Source organism: Amblyomma americanum, chromosome 10, assembly GCF_052857255.1.
Source record: "Amblyomma americanum isolate KBUSLIRL-KWMA chromosome 10, ASM5285725v1, whole genome shotgun sequence".
In the NCBI taxonomy this organism is placed as follows: domain Eukaryota; kingdom Metazoa; phylum Arthropoda; class Arachnida; order Ixodida; family Ixodidae; genus Amblyomma; species Amblyomma americanum.
This window is the reverse complement of record NC_135506.1, coordinates 62602515-62630170: the sequence shown is the minus strand read 5'-3', so window position 1 is coordinate 62630170 and position 27656 is coordinate 62602515. Positions and strand designations below refer to the sequence as shown.

General features: G+C 44.1%; 1 protein-coding gene across 1 annotated transcript in view; it reads left to right on the top strand.

Annotated features, from left to right (window-relative positions):
* The first annotated feature begins 742 nt into the window (after positions 1-742).
* The window catches only part of Oseg1 (intraflagellar transport protein Oseg1), a 38768-nt gene continuing 11854 nt past the window's right edge, over positions 743-27656 (top strand). Inside the window, exons 1-16 of the mRNA XM_077641139.1 lie at positions 743-893; positions 1207-1437; positions 3523-3599; positions 5447-5580; positions 10039-10118; positions 10941-11211; positions 14272-14410; positions 15015-15073; positions 16973-17122; positions 19937-20125; positions 20839-20955; positions 21463-21582; positions 21828-21946; positions 24255-24408; positions 25272-25430; positions 27303-27469. Of these exons, the coding sequence (XP_077497265.1) occupies positions 835-893; positions 1207-1437; positions 3523-3599; positions 5447-5580; positions 10039-10118; positions 10941-11211; positions 14272-14410; positions 15015-15073; positions 16973-17122; positions 19937-20125; positions 20839-20955; positions 21463-21582; positions 21828-21946; positions 24255-24408; positions 25272-25430; positions 27303-27469 (2225 nt within the window). The 5' untranslated portion in view covers positions 743-834. The remainder of the gene's footprint in view (positions 894-1206; positions 1438-3522; positions 3600-5446; positions 5581-10038; positions 10119-10940; positions 11212-14271; positions 14411-15014; positions 15074-16972; positions 17123-19936; positions 20126-20838; positions 20956-21462; positions 21583-21827; positions 21947-24254; positions 24409-25271; positions 25431-27302; positions 27470-27656) is intronic.

Below are 27656 nucleotides of genomic sequence, written 5' to 3'. Positions count from 1 at the left end.
GCGGAATGCCCTTTCCTTCCTCCGTCTCTCGCTCTCGTTTGGGCGAAGGGTGCACTGCCCGGCGCGACCAACCGATCAGCCGCGCACCTGTCGGCTGCTCGTCTCGGCCTGTGCTACTGTGGGCGCGATCCCCTTTGACAACTGCCTTAGTGCGCCCAGTTTTCGCTCGTACTGAAGGCGATCATAGTACTGCGCTAAAATAACGCTCCGCATCCAGTGTCAAATCTTGAAAGTTGTAAACCAGTTCGAATCGTTCGGCGAAGGTGCCGGCGAGCACGTTGTGACCGAGATCGAATTTGTTTTCTCGCTGAATCAGTTTTGCGTGCAGTGGTTTGAAGGGCTCGAAAAATACAAAATAAACGAGAAGGCGATTGTCGTTCTGATTTTGTGACGTGCATGAGTACACGTTTCAAGCAAATAAATTTTGCTTAGTCGCGAACTCGCGAGCGGCGTTTTGTTTTTGCTTATCATTTACTCTGTTCGGCTTTGTTCATTGTGGCCAAGAAAGCTTCGTTCTTGGCTGTTGCAAAAAAAAACTGAGGGAGTAAAAAAATTCTTATTGAATCTTTTCTTTTGTATTTGTAGTATTTCCTTTCACCAATAAAGTTATAAACAATGTTTTTTTTGTTAACGCAGTTAGGCGTGTATTTGATATCTATCTTCCTTTCACTTTGTTATCTTTGACACTTGCTTCGCCCAATCGCCATCGTGATCAACAATTATTGCCGTCACCATGGCGACACTTAGCAAAGCGTGTGTTTTGAAGTCGCGTTTTCTGTCGCGATGTAACCATCTTGGACAGAAATTATCCAAGTCTCCACGCCGTCTTCGAAGATGCGGGCTGTCGCCCTGTGGGTGGACAAAGTCCACGACCGCGAAAACAACGAGCAGTGGTAAAAGCGGGCACTCATCATTCCTGCCAGGAAGCTGTGAAACGCCTTTTTACAAACACTGGAGACAAAATCACCTGTGTGCTTTATATTTACTTGCTAAATGTACTTAATTCTGAAAATGTTTGATGAAAGTCAATGTCGAGTCATCACGCTTCTCATCCTTTCATCAACCATTTTCTTGCATGCACAGTTTCCTTTAGATCACCTAAATTTTAATGAAGCCACTGGCACTGAACACATAAATGTCCTGACATAAACTGTTACCAGGCAGCGCGCCGTATTTGACGAAACCGTGTGCAAACTATCTCCACAGCATTTATGACCTGGTCTTCAAGCCGGACGGCAGTCAGCTCATCGTGGCAGCTGGGACACGCGTCCTGGTTTATGACACTTCGGACGGCGCTCTTGTCCAGCCGCTGAAAGGTCACAAGGATGCCGTCTATTGCGTCTCCTACGCAAGGGACGGGAAGCGCTTCGCGTCGGGAGGTGCCGACAAGCAGGTCATCATCTGGACATCGACCCTTGAAGGCATTCTCAAATATTCGTACGTACGGCACGCATTTCGTCAGAAATTGTGCTTGGCATTCACCCTGACAGCACGAGGAATAGTTTAATGAAAGTTTGCGGCATCAGGTGCGGCCATTATGGTTCGCTACAAAAGGAAGAATAGCTGACAAGGTTCGCCGTTGTCTTATTTGTGCTGTGCCCTGCCAGTTTGCTCAGTTTTTCATTTTGCTAAATGGCTGTCTGGCCGCTTTTCTGAAGCACGAAATTCCTGGAAGCAGTGTTTAGCACGTCTCAAGCAATAAGATTTTTGATTTAGTGAATAAGAAATAAACCGATTTATAAACCAAAAATTTTCCCATTGCTGATGTCGTCAAACACGCAGTAAAGAAAGTTTCAAGTGACGTAACTGTTCTGATACTCTGTGGGCCAAAAACAATACATGGTACAGTTGAGCCATGCAGGAATGCAGTTGTTTCAACCCTAATTACATCAGGTGCAATAATAAGTTTTGCATGTGTATTATGTATCAAGCATTATGTATTATGCATCAAGCACCTGGTATATATCAGTTGCACTATGAATAAGTCTCTGTGTAGCATCAAATGATGCCTAGCTACCCTGTGAGGGGGAGGAGAAAAAGGAGAAAGGTTTGACGAGAAGGTTAACCAGGCATGACGTTCATTTCATGGGGAGGGGTACATTGTTTAGGATTGGCAATTAAATTAAAATTTAAAAAATGCAGAGGAGTACAAAAGAGGATAACGTAAAAGTGCCACGTGAATTGCATCGATGCATGACCAGTGAAAAAAAAGAGTGATAAAAATAACACGCCATGTCTGTGGCAGCCACTCATGCCTATAGATTTCAAACATTAAAGGAGCGCCTGAGAAGCAATAATCCCAGAATCACAAGGGGGATATTTAAAGCAGTTTCTTACTTGCAGTGCCCACAGTGGCATATTTATATTTCTTTTGTAGTGTTTGAGAGTAGGTGTGCATATTTTTGTGAGTTGATAAACTGAGAATGGCAAATGATAACCTTACGAATGTAGTGCAAACGGTTTTCACAGACACAAATGGATCCAATCCGTCACGCATAACATAATTGAAGTAGAGCCTAGTACAATAGTATCTGAAAGCAAGGCACAGTTGGCTTTGATTTTTACTTGTTCAAGTATCTGTCACTACTAGTAGGGGAAAGGTTGTTTTGAAAGGCATGAACAGCAACATATGCATCTGTTTGTTCACACAGACTTGTATGTATTACCAAATTTTCCTTAGGTCCATTTTTGCTTTGAAATGATGAGTAGGACGCTAGTAAACATGGATTACCATGTGAAGTTTGCCTATGCTCAGTAAATTATTTCTAATGAACTCTCTTTTCACATACAATTTCGGTTTCAGTATCTGAACGATAGTTGTGATGTCACAGGTAGGTATGAGATCATGTGAAGGACACAAAAACCACAATAGCGCTTTGATCACTTGCTGTCATTCTGGCTTTTTGAGCAGGTTAGCATAAGAGTTGGCGTAAGTTTAAATGACAAAGGCAGCGATTACATTGCAGTTTTTGTCGAAACCATCATTCAGTCACTGAAACCAAAACCTAAATTGTATGGGAGAAGAAAGTCAATTATAAAATATTTACTAAGCATAGGTGAAATTCACGCGGTGATCCATGTCTACTAATGCCTTGCACATCAGTTGTGCACGAAATCTGACTCATGTATCATACTGACTGTATGTGGGAAACAAAGTTTGGCCGCCACGTTTGGGAACTATAAGCCAGCAAATGGCAACACCAACTTGTGCGTACCTTCCGGGTCAATTTGTGTTTGTTATGAGTTCTAGTTCCAGGTTAGAAATCTTTAAGGCATGACTAAATCTATTTACTCATTTTACAAGCACATTTATCTTTTTCTTTCTTTTTAGATTAACAAAACCAACAGAGCCATATTACCTCTGCTAGGATGCATGGCTGATTAAGTGCTACGGATGATCAAGTGTCTACAGTGCCTACTAGTGGCTACAGTGTTTTGAAGCTATGTACTACCAACAAGCCCAAAAAGCCACCCTGCTGGAATGTCTGATGTTGCCTTTCTTTTATGTTTATTTTTCTACAGGCACCATGATTCTATCCAGTGCCTCACCTACAATCCACTCACTCACACACTTGTCAGCTGCTCTTGCTCAGATTTTGGTAAGTGCCGATCATATTTCCGCTGACATGCCGATGTCAGTAAAATATATCGAAGTGAACAATCCTTTGTCGCCTGTCATGCCACGTCTTTGTAGCCTTGAATTGTTACTTTATGTTACTCTCTCTAATAATTCTGTTATTCTTTATGAGTGTGAGTTTATTATAAGTTATAGTTTGGCAACTCATGTGCCTATATCCTCTAATGGCTTAAGAATGCATCATCACATTTTTGAGTAACTCAGCGGAAATGAAGGAAATATATGCCCCTGAGCTCTGTATTATTTTCACATGCTGGATCCTCTTTTTATGATGGCACAGTTAGGTAAAAACTTGCTCCAGTGCTGTGGCTTGAAAGCCTTGTTGTTATTGTTCATTACCTGTTCATGAAAATATCTAGAAGAAATATAAATCGATTCTGTACATTGACTGGTTAGATGAAATGTTAGTTGAAATATGAACATGATGGTGGGTCTCACACTTCCAGTCATACATACATTTATGACTAGAAGGAAGAGAAAAATTAATTGAAAAGGAATGTCGAAGGTAGGCTCCAGCCATGTAGCAGCATATTCCTGAACCTTGGGGCTAATAAAGCAAAAATGTCTCCAGAAACTGAGGTGGCAGCTGCCTCATAGTTTTGTGTAGTTGTGCAGGCCGGGACACATTTTTCATATTTCTTTTTTCTAATCCCAATATAATCTGTGTCCCTATATGTCTCATAGTTGTATACTGTATTGGTGTTTCATAATACAGCGAAACAACTTATACCTCTGCTTATTAGTTTGCATTCATGACTGGCGTAGTAAAAGTAAACTGAAGAGTGTGGATGTATATCATTTTTCTTTGTGTGTCTCACAGGGCTTGGTGTAATCGTACATACCTGTTTTTGTACTGAACTGAACAAAATTCAGTCAGAACATTGCACTTCATGATCTTACTGTGGCAAATTATTGGCGACAAAATAATTGCTTCTCTGGCATTGCGTTTGCAACTATGCTTGGAAAATTCATTAGGTTCTCCTATCACAGTTGTGACAGTAAAGTAGGACTTCAGTGTAATGATTTTCAGTTGAGTGGCAAATTTTACCCATTGGCTTCCAAAGCCGTCAGACTGGCACCTATGGGAAGCAGGGCCGTACTACCAAAGTTGTCGAGATGATGGCTCCTAGCTTTTAACGGTTCTTATAGCTTCCCATGGATGGGGCACTGTGAAAAGTTTTTGGATGAATATTGGATACTGTGCCGGTAGACGGCAGCAGTGGATCTATCTTTTCAAAGTATTTTGGTTTGCATCTGTTGATAATTCGGTTCGCTGTTTTCTATAAAGATAGCCATCGTGAAGAGCAAATGTGGGTGTGGCATTTCTAATCAAATAAAATGGACATTCTTTTTGACAGTGATGGTAATGTCCACTGCAGCAATGCAAGCAACTTTTTGATGCATTCTACTGATTACAAAAGTGACCGCAGTAATGAGGATCAGCAGTGGTGTCGAGCCACTAAACATCAACCTTCAGTGTGGAGCACATCCACTGTAGTAATATAGCGTCCATAAAACTTGCAAATACTGCTTGTAATCATCATTTGTTAACCGTCTTGAGGAGATTCTTTTCTGCAGTGCACCTTTATTGAGCATAAAAAAAGTGTTGATTTAGTACCTGTGCTCTGGTTTGAAAATAAAATCTTTGCAAAAGTCCCAGCAGTCTCAGCAGAATACTTGAAAAGCACTGTGCCCTATTGATGCCTGTTGGAAGAGGGTGTAATCTGTTATCTCGCATAGTGAAATTTAGTATAATCAAGCAGCAATTGGGTATAATACTGTCCTGCTTGGCTTTTCTGTCATTTGCAGGGCTGTGGTCCTCAGAACAGAAATCGGTCTCCAAGCATCGCACCAACGGGCGAGTGACCAGTGCCAGCTGGAACCCCGATGGCCAGTACCTGGCCTTGGGACTGGCGACTGGCATGGTCACCATTCGTGGAAGGGTATGGAATCTCTCTTTTGTTTCGTTCTCAGAGGAGCTGAGTTAGGTAACACGAAGGTAGCAAAGAGTAAAGAAGCTTGATTTGCATAAATGTACAAACAGTGCGATGTTTGCTCGAAAGTCTTGCTGAAATTCCTGCATTGTTTTTTTTTTGTGTTGCCTTTACAACATTCTGTAACATACTACAAAATTTCTCTGAATGTTAAATGACAAAGATGTTACTAATAAAAGTCAAAGGGGGCACTTAAAGGAATTACGTGACGGTAATGCAAAAGCATTGATAGCTCACCTTTAGTTACATTAAAATTTTGTCCGTAATTTACTTATGCTATGTCTATGCTACCAGTGTATGTCAGCCATCAAGTCGCAACCTTTAGTAACGCTGAGCTGCTCTCAATAATACATTCCTTATGTTTGGTTCTGGTTGTGCCTCGCTACACGCGTGAAGCATCCTTGGTGGCAGAATGCCATGTCTACTTATCTGACTTAATCCACCCACTAAACTATATTAATTCAACTTAATCCACTCGCTATTTCCCCTGTCACACAGTCATTTAGGTGGCCCTCGGACCAATAGTCTATCGACTAAAAGGCCAATTGAGCGCTCCTACATGGGCGGCTCCACTGGCCATCGAGTCGATATTCTGTCAAGTCAATGAGGTAGCTCAGAACTCTATCCAGACTTTGAGGGCCTTCGAACGGTCGCTGCGTGCACTCTTGGGTGTGGAGCCCTCTCACCAATGTGCTAGGGAATAAAATCAGCGGTATTATCTCTTAAAAATATGGGACTTCAAAACATACAACTTATTTTGCAGAAAAAAAGACAGGCTGGGTGACAGAGCACTGCAACACGCATAGTACCATTGTTGCCAGCAATACAAAAACAACCAACACCACTTTCGGCATAAGTACATGAATGCTACTATGGCTTGTCCAAGGCAATGAAGTTCATTTCAAGAGCGATTAATATTACTGTAACTAGTATACATTTTGTTTTTAACCTTTTCAAGTTAAACTTGGTTGATTGCCAGCATGCCTGCAAATTATTGACAGCAACGGTGGCATCACAACGCCTTGGTGCGAGATGATGAAATCTCTCGACGGCGATCGAGCTTGCCGTGTAGCAGCGGCACGAACCGTTTCGAGTTCGATAGAAATTGAGAATCTCGAAGGCTCTCAACTGACTAGCTTTTGAAAGTGCGCATGTGACGAGGGTTTTAAGAGCTTTACCTCTTACTCATTACGTTTCGAGATTTCCTGGGGTCTGCTACCACCCTGAGATCACAGCACCATCTGTGGCAGCAACTAGAAAACAGCACATCTCGCATTGAGACTTATAGCGCCACCTACAATAGCATTGTAGAAACAACCACCTGCCACGTGTCAATGATGACGTCACGGTCCAATATGGTGGATAGAGGTAGAACTATGTGAGTATGACGTGAGGGGACAAAATGGCGGCATAGTTTCAGTCTCTCAAGTCCAAGATAGCGGCCATTAAAATTGATTGTGCCCTCCCATTTCTTTCCCCCCTCACCCCCCAAAAAATATCCTATAATTGGTAGGAAAGCTGTCCCGTTATGGGACTGGTATATATGTATACATTGATTCCGCTATATATACTCCGGCAACAAGGGGCACCCATCAGGGGACAGTTGTGTACCGAATTTGGTAAGCAAATAAAACTCCACAAGTTGTGTGGTATAGAAATAAAACCTTAACTAAATAATTGGTAAACATTGTATACATGCAATTACTAATTGAAGCGTTACCATATCGTACCACAAGCCGAATGCTAGGCCAACGTTGACTCCACCCAATTGAAGCAAATTCCGTTTGGAATGTACTATCTTGAGGGGGTGTAACTTGAAAACGGGTAGACGTGCATCGTAATTTTTCTAATAGATGGTGCTAGGCGTCGATCGCTCCGCTAGGTGGAAAAGTTATGTTACCTTTCCGAATTTCTTCACTGGCCCCGCCGGATGCGGAAAGACTCGTTTTACGCGTGGCCAATAAAGCTAACGCTCGTTACTTCAATGTCTTCCAGACGGTGGCGGTCTTTTTTTAATCCACCTTGGTTTGACTTAATCCACTCACTAATCTACCTTAATTTGGCGGAAGCCACTCATTAATCCACATTAATCCGACTGAATTCACCCGCTACTGTGACTTAGTTTGGCTTAATCTGCCCACTAATCCAACTGAAGTTTCAAAACCCCACTTTTTGGGTTACCTCAGGTTTTGTAGTCAATGAACCATCTAATGCTTTCGAATTAATAACAATTCTACGAGCTCAGCTGGCTCCAAGACTTAACAATGTTTTCATAGTGCGTGTTGGAAATAATGTCTAACAAGAAAAGTCTATTACGTATGACGAAATATACTGCAGGTAATGATTGCACAAATTATTCACTTTTGCTTTCTGCGAACACCTGCTGCTCAATCATGGACAGTCAAATACGCTGTTCTTTCAAGTAACTTGGAGGAGGCCTCAAGCATCTGCTTAATTCTCTTGCTTATCTAGCATAGTTTAATGTAACCAAGTTTTTGGGCAAGATGGAGTCTCTTGGGTAAGTGAAACCAACTCAATGCTATTGAGAGTCATGTGGCCCAGTCTACAGTATTTTTGTAGCAACAGCTACATTGTCCATGAGCTCGCAGTTTTGCCGTGCTCGCATTCCTGCCGTAGTCGCGCTACACCACGTGACAACTAGCCAGACAACCAGACTAACCTGGACTTGCAGTCAAAATTAACCTAAGCTAACCAAGCTATGCCTTAGCTTTCGCTACGTATATCCTGGCATAGCCGAGCTAAGCCACTGCCAATTTTTTTCGCTCTGTAGTGTTAGTTGGTTAGGACTAACTAGCCAACTATTTAAATATTGGCTTCAGGAAGAAAGTGTTACTTCGAAAGTTGTAGAGTACCTTGCAAAAAAAGACAGGTGAAATATTTGCAGCAAGGTACTGTTTAAGTAGCTTTTTTGGCATCCCTGAAAGAAAGTGTGTAAAAATAAAAATTTACCATTTGACAGTGGTACTGTACTTTAGCGCCCCAAGATGCATTGGCAGAGATAAAAAATTTTCTGATGCTTCATCGCAAACAGGAAGCTTGTCGGAGACAGCGTTCCGGAGATTAACAAAATTTTTTTTCACTTTCAGGGCATCTTGAGGCGCTGAAGTAGCATCATAGTAAAGTGGTAGGTTTTGAATTTCGGGCGCTTTTTCTTAGGGCTTCTAAGAAAAGCTATGTAAATGGTGCCTTGTTACATACCAGCCGGCTGTTTTCCAAGGTGATTTACAGGTTTCTTATTTACACTTTTTCCAGAATCCAATTTTTAAAGGTTAGCTAGTTAGTTTTAACCTATTAACCAACATTGCAGAATTGACAAAAATACAGCTGAATAGGCCGCACAATTCTCAACAGCACTGATTTGGTTTTACTAGTCTAAAACACCTTTTTTTTTATAAACGTGGTCACATTTAGCTGGGACACCCAGTATACATTTGAGTTAACGTGGAAAACAGCTGCTTAACCAGACTGTAACGGATTGCCTCTCTTGGTTTAGCTAGATGGCACTAAATCGTGCATGCTTATCTCTACTTGCACAAAAACCAATAAAGGGGGAGCTTGTATTTAATTTTCTAATCGCATTTACGTATTGATGAGACTAATCACTTGAATAGAAGTTGTTGCTCAGTTCTAGCAGAGCTCAACTTACACACCCAAGCTGTCGTGCTGAACTGGTGAAGCTTTCTGAACTCTTAAAGCAGGGAAGAAATTCTCTGCATATTTTCAGGAGGAAAACAGTTCCTTAAAACTATTATTAATTATTTTTTCACCATTCAGTGCGGCAGAATTATCTTAAATCTAGTGTACTGAATTTGCCCTCTTTGGTATCAGCGTTCAGCGACAGGAATTTTTCTGAAGAACTGCAAGATTCCCTGTTTATGCCTTATCACCCATGCAGTATGCCTTATCACCCATGCAGTATGCCTTATCACCCATGCAGTATGCCTTATCACCCATGCAGTATGCCTTATAAGCATTTCCTCATCACTCCTTTCTGTGATGATTTATTTGAATAGGGTGTTCGTCATCAGTAAGGTAAGTATGACGTACACATTTAACTGTACATATTCTGCCGAACGTGAAGTCTTTTAATCTGTTCCAGTTCTGCAGAGTGTTTTATTTTTGTTTTTCATGAAAAAAGTGACAAAGCATCGCTTCACCGTTCAATTACTTTCAGCTTCATGACATCTGTGGGGCAATTAGCTGTGAAATAAGCAAACAAAAATTAATCATGAATGGGCTAATATCATTTTTATTTCTGTCAGTGATCGTGATGTTGTCACCATCAGAGTAGACAGTACAAAGTTAATTTGGTTTGGTTTCACTTGCTTACTGTGGAGTAGAGACACCTTGAATGCAAGCTAAGCACAACATTTTTTTCTTTTTTAGTCTGGAGAAGAAGTTGTGCGAATAGACAGACCTGGTGGACCAAAAGCAGCGGTGTGGGGCGTCTGTTGGAACCCCGTGCGGTAAGTGCTTGAGCAATGTATTTGGAGCCAGTGTGAACTGGTTCCAAGTGAGAAGAATGAGCTATAACTGCAAGATCAGTGGTAATCAATGTGGCCGTAGTCGCTAGTGTCAGGGTATGTAATTGTGAACTTGTGTTTCATATCATAAGCTCTTCTTTTTTTTATTTTCACTTGTATTTTCAAATACAACTTGTTCTTGACCAAATGTTTAGGGTAATCCCCCAAGGTGGAATAGATTTTTAGCACGGGAGTAATTGCTCATTGGTGTTCACCTAAACGCAGCCGCATGGCTATAAAGGAAAGCTACACAGCTTTTACAGAAACTTTGTAGCTGAAGAAAATTTGGTCCTCTTCCAGGGCTCGAACCCAGGACCACCTCTTCACCGGAGCTGTCGCACTACCAACTGAGCTAACCGGGACGGCTAGCGTATGGTAGGGCGAGAGCTAATTGATCTATAGCTCAAAGTGGGATCAGAATGACGACAGACCTGATAATGTACTGTAGCTACAGAAGTTTTCGGAACAGAGAGTCGTGAAAAGGCTGTATTTCCTCATTGCCTTTAGGCATAGCCTGACGTTGAGTTGTGTACTATGGAGGTCACTAAGGAAAGTGCAGGGCACACCCTTGAGGTCATGGTGCAGGTTTGACTACCAAGCAGTCAACCTTTTCCATGGTTTGCACACCTAGAAAACTTATTTGTGCATTTGCACCTTGAAAATGTGTGCTTGCGCAATTATGAGAACGAAATGTTGCTTCCCATCAGTTTGCCGTTTGATTGGGGCCACTGTTACATGACGTCGCTGCTCCGTCGAAACACGCAGGGAGGAAGGTGGCGGCGACGTCCTCGCCGTGGCCGACTGGGCGCAGACACTGAGCTTCTACAATGTGGCGGGCCAGCAGACAGGCCGGGAGCGGACGCTGGGCTTCGATCCAACATTCGTCAGCTACTTCCCGGGCGGCGAGTACCTGGTGGTGGGCGGCTCGAGCCGTGAGGCCCGCATCTACACGCGGGACGGCATCTGCGTCGGCCCTGTCTCCCAGCAGGCCTCTTGGGTGTGGTGCTGCCAGGCGCGCCCAGATGCCAGCCACCTGGTGTGTCCAGATCGGCTGTTACTTTATTTATATAGAGTAAAAGCTCATTAATTCAAACTTCAAGGATCGTAAAGAATGTTCTAATTATTCGAAAGCTCAAATTATCGAATGAACTTTAAAAACTGAAAAACTGCTTGCATCACGGTAAATTTATTTTGTGGAAAATTGGGCTACGGGTGCCTTGTTTTGAAATAAGAATGGCGTGGTAATGACCATTTTTCAAATTTTTATCACTGCTGTATTGCGTGCATACTGTCAAATGAGGCCAATTATTTAAATGAAAAGAATGCAAGCACTACCACATGTTGCATTGCAACAGCCACCTTTGATTTTAATTTTTGTGTATTATGAGTTCAGGAACCATGTTTAAAAAAAAAAGATGCAGTTATTTGATGTTCCTTGCAGAATATTACAGATTCTTTGTTTTCAGGTTGCAGGATTAGTTTAGAGTTGCAGAATTTTTGCTGCAGAAAGTTAGGGGCCTTCGTTATTGTAGAGGTATGTCACAGAAATAAGAGGATAACATGCGGGCAAAGGAATACTACAAAACCTCAAGCAAAAAGAGAAAAAAGCCGATAGAGTCAACATTACGCCATGTGGAAGCTGAAACAGATGCAACAGACTCATTAGCAGCATCAAAGGCGTGCACAAAAAAAAAGATACTGATAAAAACAGGAGTGCAGTTGTTACATTGGAGCCTGTAGATGCTGCTTTAGTGAAACTGTAAAACTGTCATCAGTGGCTGAAACTGCATTTTCCGGTAACCTATTTCACTAGTTTATCATGCAAGGAAAATAGGTGTGGCAAGGAACTGTGTTTGGCAATTGTGGTTTTTTCTAGTGAAAGTAAACGTGGGCTACTTTATTTAAGGATCCTGATAAGCAAAAATCTCTCCCCGTGTTATTTGCTTAAGGAGTGTAAGCCTAGGTAAGGAATGCCATGTTTTCCCGATGAAATTTTTCTTGCATGCACAGCAAAAGCAAGCAGTATTAGAAGTACAATATTTAGCTTTTGCCATTTCTCTTTAACTCATGTTCCTTTCTCCATTTTCTCTCAATCTGCGTCCTTGAGAGTGGTGATGCCTGGTTGTCATTGCCAACGATAACACAGTGCTACTCTTGCCACTGTCATGAGGTGCAGTGTTGGCAGTGTCATTGACAAATCTTGGCACCGATGTCACAAGGTAGCTGCTCTGTGTCCACACAAGACGTGTGGAGAAGTTGCTGTTATAGGAACAAAAGAGAGTTTCTTTTTCCATTTGCTAGCGCTACTCGCCAATGTAGGACTGTGAACCTTGACAAAAATGTTCACGGCAACATAATATGTACTTCACCTGCTAAATGTGCAACTCATCAACCTTTGGAAGTCTTTCAGGGCTTCTTAAATGTAGTAGTTATACCTCTTTTAGCTTTTTATTTTATCTGTCCATTTTCTGGTATCTTTTATGCCATGTGTCGTATTGTTTGTTCTGGCCTCTGACTGAAAAGTGGTTTTGGCATCGGTTTGTATCAACTTTGTTGATTCAAAAGATCTTGCAAAGTGTGCACATAAGGCTTTTTCTGCTTCCTTGCAAGCATTTGAGGAGCCTACCCGGCACCAACTGTGCAATATTGTGACACTATCGACTTTTTTTTTCAATATCTCGATGCTATTTCTACACTGAACACCCTGTTGGTAATTTGCTGATTTATGAATGCCGACTGGCCGAAGCATTCTTAATTATGTTGCACGACAAGGCTATCTAAAACATGCCTTGTCTTTCACATCGTTGGCTTCTGTCAACCCTAAAAGGTGACATTCATCATTTCATTGTGCTCAAATCTGACACTTGATCACTGTACACACTCTGCAAGCATTGGTGAAGGCCAGGAAGGGCTGTGTTTTTCACATGCAAGAATTTGATTCCAAATACTTGCTTCATAAACCTGTCAACATCAGGTACTGTTTTGTCGGACTGGGAAGGGACACTTCATTTTTCATTCTTTTTATAGTCCCACAATAATTTTTCTCCCTTTGCACAGCCACATAATTTAATGAATATCTTTTGAGAGGTTCAAACTGGACTGCAGTACTACCAACGTCTATCTATAGCATCCTAAGCCAACATAATAAAGTACGAACCATCGCTTTGAAAGTAACCCTTGTGGTACGCATTCACTTATCTGCATATCGATGTTGTAGCCTCAATATACGAGCTGAGCTCCAGTCTCAGTTGACATTAACCCTCTAACAAAGACATTTTTTTTTTTAAACAGTACCAAAGTGGTCATTTAGTTCTCATGCTGCCATCTATTGGCAAACCAAGAAAAATGCTTTGGACGAGCCCTGCTCGCTTAAACCAGACACAGAGTGCCAGAAAACGTGCGACAAGCTGTGCTCGTCATGATCCAGAAAGGACAGTCAACTTATGATGAGCCTGTCTCATCCAAGTCTGCTAGGAGGTTAATTGTTCTAATGATCACACGTGCTGAGCTTCTAGAAACAGTTCTAGTTTGAATGCCAGTGGAGTGACAGCTTATTGCTTTTTTTGCTTTTGCGAATAGAATGAAACCTCATTATATCAAAGAGGTAAAAAATCGTAAAGTAGGTCGATATAGCTGAGATTCGTAATATAAAATTTGGTCAGAAATGTATGCAAGAGCAGTGCAGTTTAGTCAGTGATTGGGATGGCAACTTAAGCGAACCTTGCTAGAGATAATGAGGTAGGAGAGACCTTCTCTGAAGTTTTAGGGTCGGTTTGAAGATGCTTGCGGCGAAACTGGAGGCCGCAAAAAACTGAGCAATAATTGGCAGTTAGGTTGGCTTCCTGCACAGCAGCAAGAAGTCAGACACTAGCTAAAGTGGTGAAGCCTGCCTCCTGTCATTCGATCGGGTGCTGCTTAATGCAGGGGAGTTTGCTATATCCATTCTATGGTCAACCAGGTTCTGTATGTAAAGCAAAATTGCATGCTCATGTGAAAGAATATTTAGGGCTAGTTCAATATATCGAGGTTTGACTTTATATTTTTCTGTCCAGATCTAAAATGAAATATTTTTAACAGTGTTGTGCTCAACTTCCAGGCTCTTGGCTGCCAGGATGGCACAATTGCCTACTTCGAGTTGGGCTTCTCCACAGTGCACAGCTTGTATCGGGAGCGGTATGCATACAGGGACAACATGACTGATGTCATCATCCAGCATCTCGTGACCGATGAAAAAGGTGAGTGCCTTTTGGAGCGATAAATGTTCAAGCAACTCTCTCAGAATGTGCTCTGTGTTATGTGGCCTAAGTGGGCCTAACCTTTTACTGGCTTTCGGAGTGGGCGTTCTCATCGGTGGTTGGCAGGGTACAGTAGAGCTGTTGCCATCATTTCATCACCCCTGTGGAGAGCAAGGCTTCTGAGGGTGTTTTTTGTTTGTTTTCTGCACATGAACACATGTTTAGCATCTGTAGCAGATGCCTAGGTTAATATCACATCACTGTTAATAGCTCACGGTCAGTTTTATATGTGCGTTTTTTTGTATCATGCAATTGTGTGAATTAATCAGCTCATGCTCCAATCCAAAGAATTGTTAAACACCCCTTTTGCAGCAGGCTTATAAATTGTGTCATTTAGGCGAGTTCTTTCAGTATTGTCAGCAGAGCTATCGCTCATCCTTTGTTATCTGTCTCGGCCTAAAAGAAATGTGTGCCTACAACTGACAAACGCTATTGGACCAGTTTCTCGTTTGGCATTAGATAGTTCTGAGGCTTGCTGTTGAACATTAGATCTTTCTATAAGATAAATTATGTCTTCTTAAAATCTTTTTCTCTAACTGTGCAGTTCGAATCAAGTGCCGTGACCTGGTAAAGAAGCTAGCAATCTACAAGCACCGCCTTGCTGTAAGTACAGCCATCGAGAAGTCACTCTTGCTTACACTAATCTGACCAGGACAGGTGGTGCTTGTGGTAAAGTTATTTAAAGTTCCTTGCTGTAACGTATCTACATTTAGTACGGGTAAATTTTGTTTCTCAACTTCATTCCTCTAGTATTTCATCTAAGCAAACATGCTTCTTATAATCTGGCCTATAATATATTCAGCGCTGCCTTACTTCGCCAATTTGTGAGCATTAGAATTTTACACCAGGTGGCTTTGTGGGTAATATCTGTGTTGTTTTTAGCCTTGTTCAGCAGCCTCAGCTACATGTTGTGTCCTACTTAAGCTTCTTGGCTTTTGCATTAAGGCTAACGGCTCAGTAATTTTCTTTTTGACATGACTTATGACCTGCTGCATATAAAGGCAAAAGTTGTCATACACTTTGTGCACAGTAAACAGCCCACTTTGTACCCATGTCACATAAGTTACATAACATAATGGATTTGTGTACAGTTAAACCCGGATGTAACGAAGTTGAAAAAAGTCTGAATTTTTCGTTACATCCAGGTTTTCGTTACATGCAGTTTTTGCAGGAAGGCCCGAAAGGACAGTGCAGAATGGAAACCAAAATAAGAAATAAATGTAGGTGAAATCGTCTTGAAAATGTTTACAGAAAACCCCCATTACTAGAAGTCATAAACACGGGGAATGTCCTGATTTGCGCTGATAGCGCGACTGCCACAGCAGCCGCAGCACCTCCGCCGCAGCTCGCGCAACGCCGCTACGAGTGGGGGGGGGGCACCGGTCGAGCTAGAGGAGAGAACGCGCGGTCGCACCACCACCGTAGAGCGGCTGCGAAGGCATATGCTTCTTCCTGCATGTTCCCTCTCTCAATCTACAAGGAAACGGGCTCTTCGCCTGACAACGCTGGCACACTCCACCATCCATGCTCCCGACGTGTGATAGCTATCAGCGCCTGAATCATGCGAGCAACGTACCGCGCGGCGGCGATGGGCGCATACTGCTCATGCTGTTTTGTTTTTGCTCTGCCCTATCATTTTTTGCTGCTTCTGAGCATGAACTGTTGTAGCGCCACGTGGTTATGGCATTCCAAGAGAGAAAGCAACGGAGATGCTCCGGCGGCGCAGGATTACAACGCGTTGAGTCATCTGCAGTTGCTTGTTGCGATCGTTCGCGTTCCTCTCATGTCAGTTCGTGCTTTATCGTCGTGAAACTTTTCTCCCAAATTTCATAATTCAGCACAAGCTAACAGATGGTTGGCTTAGTGAGTTCATTATATCAAGGTTAACCGCCGCTGCGCATTCATTACATGGAGGTCTCAAATACACGCACTTCAGTGGGGGTGGCACTGGGGAAGTAAATAGCTTCGTTACATCGAGGAATTCACTATTTGGAGGTTTGTTACATCCTGGTTTAACTCTACAAGTGCATAGGACGTGTTTTCATTCATTTCCATCTGTGCATGGCTGACCACATGCTGATGGTGTGTAACAGAATTGTATTTGACGTAGTCTTACATCCCAAAGCCACTTTGTGGGTCTTAGCGAATACTGTACTTGAGGGCTCTAGCTACATGTTATCTACCCTAAGGTTTCATACTAAAGATACCCATGATCTTATTATATGTGCATGTTTTTGCATTCTGTCTCCATCAAAGTCTGGTTGCTGTGGCTGAGCATCAAATTTATGACCTCATTTTCAGAGGCAGAACACATTAGCCATGGAGCCACCGTGGAAAGTGTATGTATGTACAGGGTGTTCCGCCTCGCTGAGCCAAGGGTCTCTGTGTGCAACTCTGCCCAATATTCGTTTTTGGTAAAAACCAATTCTGTGACTCTTTCTGGCTATAGCGATGTCTGTCTGGCAGCAAATAAAATGGGAGCCTTGCGCACGGAACTTGCAGGTGCAGCTGCCTGAGCGCATCATGGTGTACGAGCTCAGCGGGGAGGCGACGGACCCCAACGACATGCACTACCGGCTGCGAGACAAGATTGTTCGCCGGGTGGAGTGCACCCTGCTGGTTGTCTGCTCCGAGCACCTGGTTCTCTGCCAGGTGGGCTTCCCTTCCTGTCTTCCTCTCTTGCCCATCATGGGCAGCCCTCGCATTGTTGCGGGCTAATCCTACGCAGTACAGCCAATGATGCTGCAAACCCCATTATGGAGTGAACCTGCATATCGTTCAATTACTCGTGGTGTACAAATTGTGAAGTTTCAACGTAACCGAATTCGAATTGAATCGGGCTGAATACAGTCAGCTGTCAATAATTCAGACTGTTTTTAAAGTCACAGAGCACTGAATTCTAAGCACCCAATTTTTTCGATGCAACGAAAAGCTTGCTGTCTAAGGTTCTCGATCCCGCAAAGGTTTTTACCGAGAGTTTTTCAATCAATGCATGCACCTGTTTTGGTGTAAGCTGATGCTGGAAACCGTGATCAGCAAAAGCAATGGTGTTTGAGCATTGGCAAAGGCGATGTAGCATCAATTTCAGTTTCCACACCCAAAGCTGTTACAACACAATGATGTGCACCTTGTCGACGAAAGCTTTAGTGGACCATGTTGCCGCTTCAAGAAATTCAACACACAGTGGCGCCATCTAGTGACAGAGCTGAAATCACATCTTCGGCGATGTGAAGGGTGTGTTGCTTTTCATCGAAGGGTGCTCTGGAGAGAGCTTCTACTTTAATAAATCATGCAGAGCACTCCTGAGAAAAAAACACTGTACATTCAAAACAAATTGGTGATATGTGGTCACGTGGTGCATTACACTAATACTAGTAGCAGGGTTTCACTGCAAGATGGCACTTCAGTGTGTTTTATGCGATTTTCAGTGCGGAATTAAAGTTATAAATTCACATTTCCTCGTTATTACAGTGGTCAGTTCTCACAATATGAGGCGTGATCTTTTCATTTCCACCATAAACTAGTGGCACATTTTGGACAGTGATTGGTCATATTTTATGTTGACAGGACAGCGGTTTAAATACTAAACTAAATACCCGAAATAAGTGATTTCGAACAAATAAAAGTCCACTGAGTAGCAAAAGGAATGACTTGGATCGAATTTCAGTTTTGAAAATTTACACAGAGTGGTCACAAAAAACTGAACCAAACGAAGGGATCTACACTACAAAGGGAGCCCAGTTCTTATCAGCTTTTATTTTTTTACCGTATCAGTCATTTCAAGCTACAAATGCATCATCTACTTTTCTGCATTACGAGTGCTGGCACTTCTGAAACTCAAAAGTCCATTGCTCCCTGGAAACGTTTCTGAGAAATAACAGCACTTAGGGCATAATAATACGAGATATATGTGGGGCTTAGGCTGCTTATTTTTGAAGTAGAGCTTGAGTTAGACAGTCCAAGGATCAAGGAAATCAAAATTGGAAAAGAAAAGATTTGGGGTGGAGCCGACACATGTAGCCAACTCAACCAGCATGCTGGTTTCGTGACATCACAGGTGACGTCACGACTTGGACCGGCCTGTGCGAAATGCAAATTCGTTGATTCAGGGACTTTCCTGGATAAAAAAGCGGCTTTTGACGTTGAATAAAGTCAGAATCAGCTTTGAGGGGTTAGGCTATTTGACTGCACTAATAGAATGAGATGTTCTGGAATTTGGTTGGTAGCCTCTTTGAAACCTGGAGGTTTAAATTTTTTTGGAGACAACTACTTATGAGCCACACTCATCGACCTGCTTCTTGGCAATGATTACTTGTACACTAGTGACTTGATATGGCAGTACGGTAAAAAATTTCGTTGGAGGCACTTAGATATCTCTTAACTGCGGGAAGGCGAAAGTCGTTCGCGACTCATTGCACTGATTTGAATTTGCCGCGCTTGGATTCATTTCACGACAGAGGAGGAGAGCAGCTGGTGTGAGCGTGGCGCCACATTACCCGGGTGGCGATGTAACGGAAGGGCGGTCACCGCGACCTATGTCACGTGACCTAGGTGACTGCCTCTAAAAAGGAAAAAAAAAAATGACCAGCGACGCGTCAGCGTCTGAAAGCGGCACGGTGCTGAGATTGGACTACTGCAAACGCACGGGTCGACAGTTACCATTGCCATTGGCGAGTGGCGAAGCTCAGAAACCAAAACTACGCGGCCAGGTTATTTTTTTTACCTAGTGACAGGGGCCCTCCGAACGTTGTCACGTCTGCCGTTACGGCCACTTAAGAGGTGCATGGGTTACAGTGCACCATGCAATAGGTGGAATTTTTATTGGATCGCTTGCCCTGTTGTGAGACCTCGACTCGCCCCTTGGAAAGCCTCACGCGAAATTCCGCAAGTAGGCTTTCTTGCATATCGTAATTGACCAAAACAAGATGGTGGTGGTCACGCTCAGAGAGTTATTAAGGTGACAGAACGAATTACATGGGTGAGGGCATTAATTAGAAAACATATTACGGAAGGATAAAAAATAAACGCGCTTTCGCATTGCAATTTTTAGAAGCGGGTCGTCTCCCATCTTGTTCGCAGCACGTGTGATATGTCGGAAAGCCCACTTGCGGAATTGCGCACAAGGTCAAGCCTAGCGGTATCGGAATGCGATCGGTCCACGCGATAAACGATGGAGAAGAAAGAGAAAAGTGCCTTTATATTGTTTTCCTGGAACTTTAAACTCTATATTCAGATAATTTGCTCAGACATTGCGCTTTTGCCACAAACAAATTTATGAAAGTCGGCGTGGTATACGATCGCTGCCGAGCATTCGGGAATTTTCAAATATTCGGAAATTCACGAATATCATTTCTCGAATACAAATATAAACCGAATATGAAACATATTCGATTCGTATTGAAATTTTGAATATTTGCACACCCCTATTAATTAACTAACTTGTCGGGGCACGGACACCGCGTGCAGGAGCGACGGCTGCAGTGCTTGCGCCTTCGTGGTGGTGCCTGCGAGCGGGAGTGGGTCCTCTCATCGGCCATCCGCTACATCCGAGCCCTTGGGGGTCCGTCCGGCCGCGAGGGCCTCCTGGTGGGCCTCCGTGATGGGCAGGTGCTCCAGCTGCTGCTGGATAACCCATTCCCACTGTTCTTAGTCAAGGTGCGTCCTTCCTGGCCACGCCGGTGACCAAGTCAGCGCAATGACCGTAATGTGAAAAGTGGCATGCAGTGTGTATATAAAGAGAGAGAGCAAACTTAATTGCAATGCAGCACTGAGCATTGAGGATGTTCTGTGCCAGAGTTGCTAAGGCCAGCTGATGATCCGAGGCTGACCAAGCCCACCGTGTTAAGGGAGAAGAGTATTGATAATTGATAATTGATTGACAATGGGGCAGGGGAAAAAAGAGAATGCTGTAGGTAAGCATAAGGTTGGGGCATTTGGGACATGCATGACCACTGTGTCGGGCCTCCTTCAGTATTGTTTCGGGATAAAACTTGGGTATAACGTCATCTCAGTATTGACTGCGCAAAAATATGGAGCTGTTTTGCTCTGAGCAACAAGCCCTGCTGCTATTAGAAAACGGCGCCTCATGGAGGTGGGCCTGTGGTAGAACCGTGAATGTGACTATGTGCAGTGGACTATGAACAATCGTTTCATCGGCAACCTCTGCGACTACCTCGACGAAACTGGTCTTCACTCCTTTTAACTTTCAATCTCCCGCATTCCTTCCCCTTTTTTCACCTTATGCCTCATGGCACACTTTTTGAATAATAAAAAAAAAAAAGCCTTGCTATGGGAGGCAAGAGCCTTCGCACGGCCTACTTACAATGTCACCAGAATTTTCCACTCTGCATTTGTTGACCGACTTCCAGGTGACGAGCCCCGTCCGATGCCTCGACCTCAGTGCTGACCGCACGCACCTCGCAGTCGTGGACGAGAAGGGCACCTGCCTAGTCTACCAGCTGGACTCAAGGCAGCTACTGTTTCAGGTACAGACCTCGTGCTTATGTCACGCACCACGGTGGCCAGGTGTGCATACCTGTCTATGTGCTCTTGTTTTAGTGATTGATTTATTTTCTCTCTTGTTGACCTGCTTGTGTGTTTGTATGTGCATGCAACACATGCGTGTGTCGCAGTGAGTGAATGACCTGAGACATCTTTAGTGTGTTGCAGTATGTGTATGTAGCCCATGTGTAAAAGTAGACACAGAGGTACTTACTCCCTCAATATTTTTGTTACCAGAATCAGTGATCAGGACATGGTGGTGATGAGGCAACTTACGGTCTATCAGAGTTACAGAACGGACACCAAGGGAAGGGAAATATAATCATGGGTGGAGAGGACTGTCGGATAACAGGGTGTTATTTGCTGGGATATGGGATGGCCGCAGCTGCCACATGGCTGAGCTAATTACAGATCAGTGGCAGAACCCTGGATCCTTCGCGGGGCTTGCCTTGGCGGTTAATGATGATGTTGATGGTGTCACTCCACTCCAGGAGCCCAATGCGAACAGCGTGGCTTGGAACACTGAGAACGCCAACCTTCTCTGCTTCACGGGCGGTGGGTCGCTGGCCATCAAAGCTGGGGAGTTTCCTGTGCTCAGGCAAAAACTGGAGGTCAGTTGCAATTCCTAAGCAACCTTTCTGCCATTTTCTCTCTTTTTTTGTAGAAAGTGCTGAGATCTCTTTTTTCTATGTCGGTTATTCTTAGCTCAAGCTGACATTGTTGCTGTTCTCTTTGCTACATTGCACAGCTTCATTTGGCTGAAGAAGACCAAAGGAATGCTTGCAGTCAATACTGGAGCTAATTTCGCCATTAGTGCCAACTGCAAAGTGTGCCTCATTCGCTCACTCCCGTGCAGGGCTTTGTGGTTGGCTTCGGAGGCTGCAAGCTCTTCTGCCTCCAGCACAACAGCGTCACCACAGTTGAGGTGCCACTTTCTCCGTGCCTGTACCAGTACATCGAGAAAAATCGCTTCAAGTGAGTGGTGCTTAATTTCCACGTCGAAAAAAGTCAAAGCGTAAATACTAAAGCATTCTCTCCAAAATAATTATTAAATGAAAGGCTATTTATATTAAGTTGGCCAAGCTGTACAGTTGGTAAAATGGCATAATGATGGAATGTACTCTTAGGGTGATCTTAGCAGAGTGTCGTGGAACCGCTGCGCCATTTACGCCAAACTGCTCCAAACGGCAATTTTGACTACAGACTGCTACAAAGTCCAGTTCTTACTTAGGTACTTTTGCGTCACGTCTTCCCAAAGGGTCACTGAAAAATTTGGTGAAAGTTGCTGCACATCCGTCGGTGGATTTTTTTTTCGCTTACTCTCAGTGTGGATGCTTCTGAGTTGCAATGTCTTTCTTAAAGTTGAAAGGTCAGAATATGTGACGTACCTGATATATCGGGGGAAAACCGTGCGGGACTGAAGGGGGTTATATTAACACAAGCTGCACTTGTCACATACATACGCTTATCCTTTCATCATAGGTTTAATTCCTAGTGCTTTGCAAAAGTGCATGCGCTGTAATGTTAGGCCATGCCTAAAAGAGGTGCTTTGGTGGCCAGCGTTTGTTGGCTGGAAAATGAAGTGCAGCACTGTGCGGCGTGTCGTTATGTTTCGCCACAACGCAGTTTATGTCTGGAGGTAAATTATTAATTAATATTAATTGGTTTTTTGGGGAAAGGAAATGGCGCAGTATCTGTCTCATATATCGTTGGACACCTGAACTGACACCTGGACCGCTGTAAGGGAAGGGATAAAGGAGGGAGTGAAAGAAGAAAGGAAGAAGAGGTGTTGTAGTGGAGGGCTCCGGAATAATTTCGACCACCTGGGGATCTTTAAGTGCGCTGGCATCGCACAGCACACGGGCGCCTTAGCTAGCGTTTTTCCTCCATAAAAACGCAGCCGCCGCGGTCGGGTTCGAACCCGGGAACTCCGGATCAGTAGTCGAGTGCCCTAACCACTGAGCCACCGCGGTGGGTGGATGTAAATGCATCGGTCAGGAAAGCGAACAGGTGCCAGCGCTCCTACAATTTTTTTTTACCGGTATGAGACACGGTGTGCACGCAAACGTGAGGGGAGGGGGGTTTGAGCAAGGTAGCTGTTGTGATGGAAGCTGTGGTATGCATGCACATCAACAGTGCTTTTGCGTCCCAACCGCCGTCGCCCTGTGCAGTTTCTGTCAATTAGAATTTGAAAACAGACTCCTTCAAGCTATTCAAGATGAGAAAAAGGAGTTGATAGATGCAAAACCTTCAGACTCGGGTAGCGACAGGAAGTTCAAGGAATAGCCCCACTCATGTTGTGGCTTAGGCTGCCAATGTCTGTCCGTTTTGTGAGCCGTCTTGTAGTGTTTCACTAGCAGTGCGGCATTCGGTGCTCCTCCGATGACATCCTCGAATTTCTTTCCTTCAGTTGCATTGATTGCAGTTGCATCCTTAGGCTATAACTATTGCAAAAAGGCAGGAACTAACATCATCAGCTTCTGCTTCAAGGACATAATTAGTTTTGCATTTTTTGTGGTTTCTTCTTTATCTTGTTGCTTTTTGATGCTGAATGAAGATAAGGTTGTGTCTAGAAAGATCATAAAGGCAGCATTTGCACTTGGGGTGTCTACATACTAGTATTTGTGTATTACTGTGGTAGGAGTGAACATCCTGCGTTGCAGAACAGAAATTTTCCCGCAAGAACTGAAGCTTTCCTGTGAAATGGAAATTTTTCTGCTAAAAAACTTGAAATTGCTGCTGCGTGTAGAAATTTCTTTCACAAAAATTGCTGCAAGAAATGTGTTGTCGGTTCCACCACTGTATGCTGGAAGTGTTCAGCAAAAAACAAAATATATATAAACGCAGAAGATGCAGTCACATAACTATAAAATTAAATGTGGCTTGCATCACTTGATTTCACTAGTGTATTGATATACACGATTGTACTTAACCAAGCGACAGGCTTCGAATTGTGCCGGTCTAGCAAAAGTGCAACGTCGTTCACTCACACCAGCCTTGACCGGACACGTGCAGTTTCACTTGGCCTTAGCATCCAGCCATGACATTTGAGAATGGGAACAGGAGGTGATTCACTGAGAACACAACGCAGGCAATTCTGTGCGCCCTGAACAGTCTTTTGGGTATTCACTGGCAGAGATCATGGTTCCCTTGTGTGGTCATTCTCCTTCCTCATTGTTCATTGGGTTGTGCACTCTTCTCCGCCTTGTTTACACTATGCAAACAAACAAACCTCCTCTGCATTGCTAGCTGCTTGAGTGTACGCACACTGCACCTCTCAAAGGGAGGCCTTGTCCATTGCCTGCCTGGGAGTGCCGGAGGAGGACTGGCGCTTCTTGGCCAAGGAGGCGCTGGAAGCCCTGGACCTGGTCGTCGCCAAGCGAGCCGCCATCCGCCTGGGGGAGCCCGCCCTGCTCCGCTTAGTGCGCTCACTCCAGGTTTGATGTCTTCCGTTTTCCTCGATGCTTCATTACATCACGGTTTGGTTTTAATTACAGTACGGGACTGTAGATCTTATCATTATGTCATGGGCAAAACAAGATTACATTGCATGCTCAAGAAGTCTCGCACTTCCTTCATCGGCAAAGGTGCCATGCAACTGTCCTTATGGTCATGATTTTAAGCTCCGGTGTTCATTGTTGCAAACTGAAGCCATAAATACCTCTTTGCCAGTATTCTCAAGTGTCCATGAAGCACCTATAGTGTATTCTAGTTGAAAATATAGTTTGTAACTGTCTAAAAGTGTGTTTCTTCACTGTAAACCAAAGCCAGCTGGTGTCTTCTGAGGCCTTAGACAGGCAGCTGCCTGTTTCATTTCTTTTCGTTTTTATTGCAAAAGCAATACTACGCCAGGTCTAACCGCCGTCACGTATGCCGTGCTCCCCCCTGAGCCGGCGCTGCGCTTAGCAGATGGTGGGACGTCAGCTCTCTCCGTTGCTATGACGACGCGAGACGTCAGCTTGCTCCCCGCCGCAGCTAGAAGGGAGCCGCTTGTCGCGTGTGCCGTGGCCCCTGAGCCGGCGCTGCGCTTAACAGGTGGTCTCTCCGTTGATATGACCACCTCCTCGCCTTGGGCTCGCTCCTTGGCGGCTTCACTGGGACATATAGCGGTGCGCTACGCGTTGGTTGATCAGTCTCGCCATGGAAGTTACCGACGAAGAGTCTATATCTGAATCTAGTTGCTCTACTGCTTCGGAACAGTTAAATTCTAAGGTGAAAGCTAAGCAAGGTTTCGCAGTTCAACCAGGTTTGACCAGAGCTAAACCACAGCCAGTTTTTTTTCTTCTTAACTCTACCGCAGGAGCAGGAGGCTCGTGGTGAGAAGCGTGAGTGCCTGCTTGGTGACGTGATGGCCCAGCAAGGACGGTTTTCCGAGGCCGCCAGACTGTACAAGAAGGCTGGCCGCAACTCCAAGACCGTGGACATGTACACGGACCTGCGCATGTTCGACCTTGCCCAGGTGACACATCTCTGTGGTTTCTGTTTCTCACATGGACATGTATCACCACTGCTGCCAATCAGCCAATCAAAGTGAACACAACTGCATATAACTTCACCATGTACAGTAGTTGATGGGATGCAGATTCACGGAAAAAAAATTATTCTGTGCGGTCAGGCAAAGCAGTTATACAAAAATCCTGAAACCACAAGGGAATGTGTGCGCTTCATCTGCTGAAACAGTTACTAGCCGACTGGGTAGTGAGGGAACACAGATGTGAAATTTCTTTCCGTGAATGCGATTCCTGTAAACTTTTGTCCATGACTGCACAGTTATAGAAAGCAGAGCTATTTTTGAAAAATGGCATGAAAAAGTGGGAAACCTTGGAATGTTTTTGATGATTTTGTCCACGCGATTGCTGTCACTCAACCACCCAAAGCAGAAAACAGTGAAGTAGCAGGATGCCTGTACTGTTCCTACACTTCAACATTTTCAGGTGGCATTACAGTAAAATCTCGTTAATTCGAACTTCAAGGGGCCAAAAAAAAAATGTTCGAATTATCCGGAAGTTACAATTATCGGATGTCCCCGAAAAAACTAACACGAACCACTTGCATTGTGGTAATTTTTTCGGTGAAAGACTGGGCAATGGTCGCTTGCTTAGGTGAGAATGGTGCTACAACAACGATTTTTAGCGGTAAAGCTCCATCTCTAGTGCATCACACAGCTCACAAGAGGCAGGGCTGCATGTGAGGAGACTTCACCGCACAAACTGCGGACAGCATGTGACGAGCGCGCAGTTTTGGTGCACTGGAAGAACGGAAGGACCACGGAGATGGAAACGCTCAGCGCGCTGAAGCGGCGAGAAAAAAAAAAATGGGGATGGATGAGACTAACGAGGCACACCAATCAGCGCTCGAATGGCATGTTTTTAGGATTGGCTGGCTGGTCGAAGCGGCTGGTGTAAAGCTCACAAAACTGAGACTGGTTATGTGGTATGCCTGTTCTTAGAGACGGGGCTGTCTGTTCATCACGCCTAATGCTGCGTGCACGTCAGAGGTGCTTGAGCGACCCTGTAGTATGTAATTCAGATTTGAGTATGGCTATTTGTGCGATCGCTTGCCACGCCAGTCGTACCTGGACACGGCCTCCCTTCGGGAATTCATTCAAATTAACGGGGGCCAGATCTGTAACATCCGAATTGGCAAGCATACGACGCCATAGACTCCTATGGGTGTTGGCCGGGATAGCACCGGCAGTTCGATGAACGAGGTTCGAATTAACGAGATTTTAGCTTTGACTGTAGTATTACAGTGCACCTCCACCACTAATCTTACTGATCACGAAACTTTTCTGTGAAGTGGCCTATGTAGTGAAAGCAAATTGAACTTGCCGTAACTGTGGCCACAGTTTACAACATGCTATTTGCCTACATTGTGAACCATGGTTATGGTATGGTGCAAACTTGCCAGCAAGCAAAGTTCAGAGTCTCATTTTTGACACCACAGCTGTGCTTCGTGGTCGCATCTCCAGCAGATTTTTTTTCTGCAATACTATATGGTTTGTTGCAAAACTGATATCTTCACTAGGCAAATTAGACATAAATTTGTCTGTTGGCCTGAGTTTTATTCCTGCAGCAAGCTTAAATCAGCTGTCTCGGCTGAGATGATAATATGCTAACCAGAGCTGAGCAAATATCTTTTCTTGTCTCCACAGACTGTAGCGTATGAAGAGCAGCATGATAGGTCACCATCTCTCTACATTGTGCTTCTTGCATTAAAATCACGTTGAAGTCTCTTCACATGGTTTGCCTACCGTCGCATCTGCCTTCACATGCTCTTGGCATGAAAATGAATGAGCATTGAGAGCTTCCCACTGCTTCTTGGCTGACAGGAGTACCTTGGCTCGGACGAGACCCTGGACACTCGTCAGCTGATGCTCAAGAAGGCTGACTGGGCACGCAGCATCAATGATCCCAAGGCAGCCGCAGACTTTTACCTGCTTGCCGGGGAACCTCTGAAGGCAGTCGAGATTGCTGGAAAGCAGGGCTGGACCAACATGTAAGTGCGTTGAGGGGAAAAGAGACATTAGGGCTGCTTTTGTCTTGGCAATGTTGTCTCTGTCGGCAAGCATGCCAGAAGTCAGTCAGCACTTCCGTTTACACACCAACATCACCTTCACCTAGACTTGGGATGAGCCTCTAGACCAAAAGTTTTCAGACTGGGTTCTCCAATCGCCTCCCCCCCC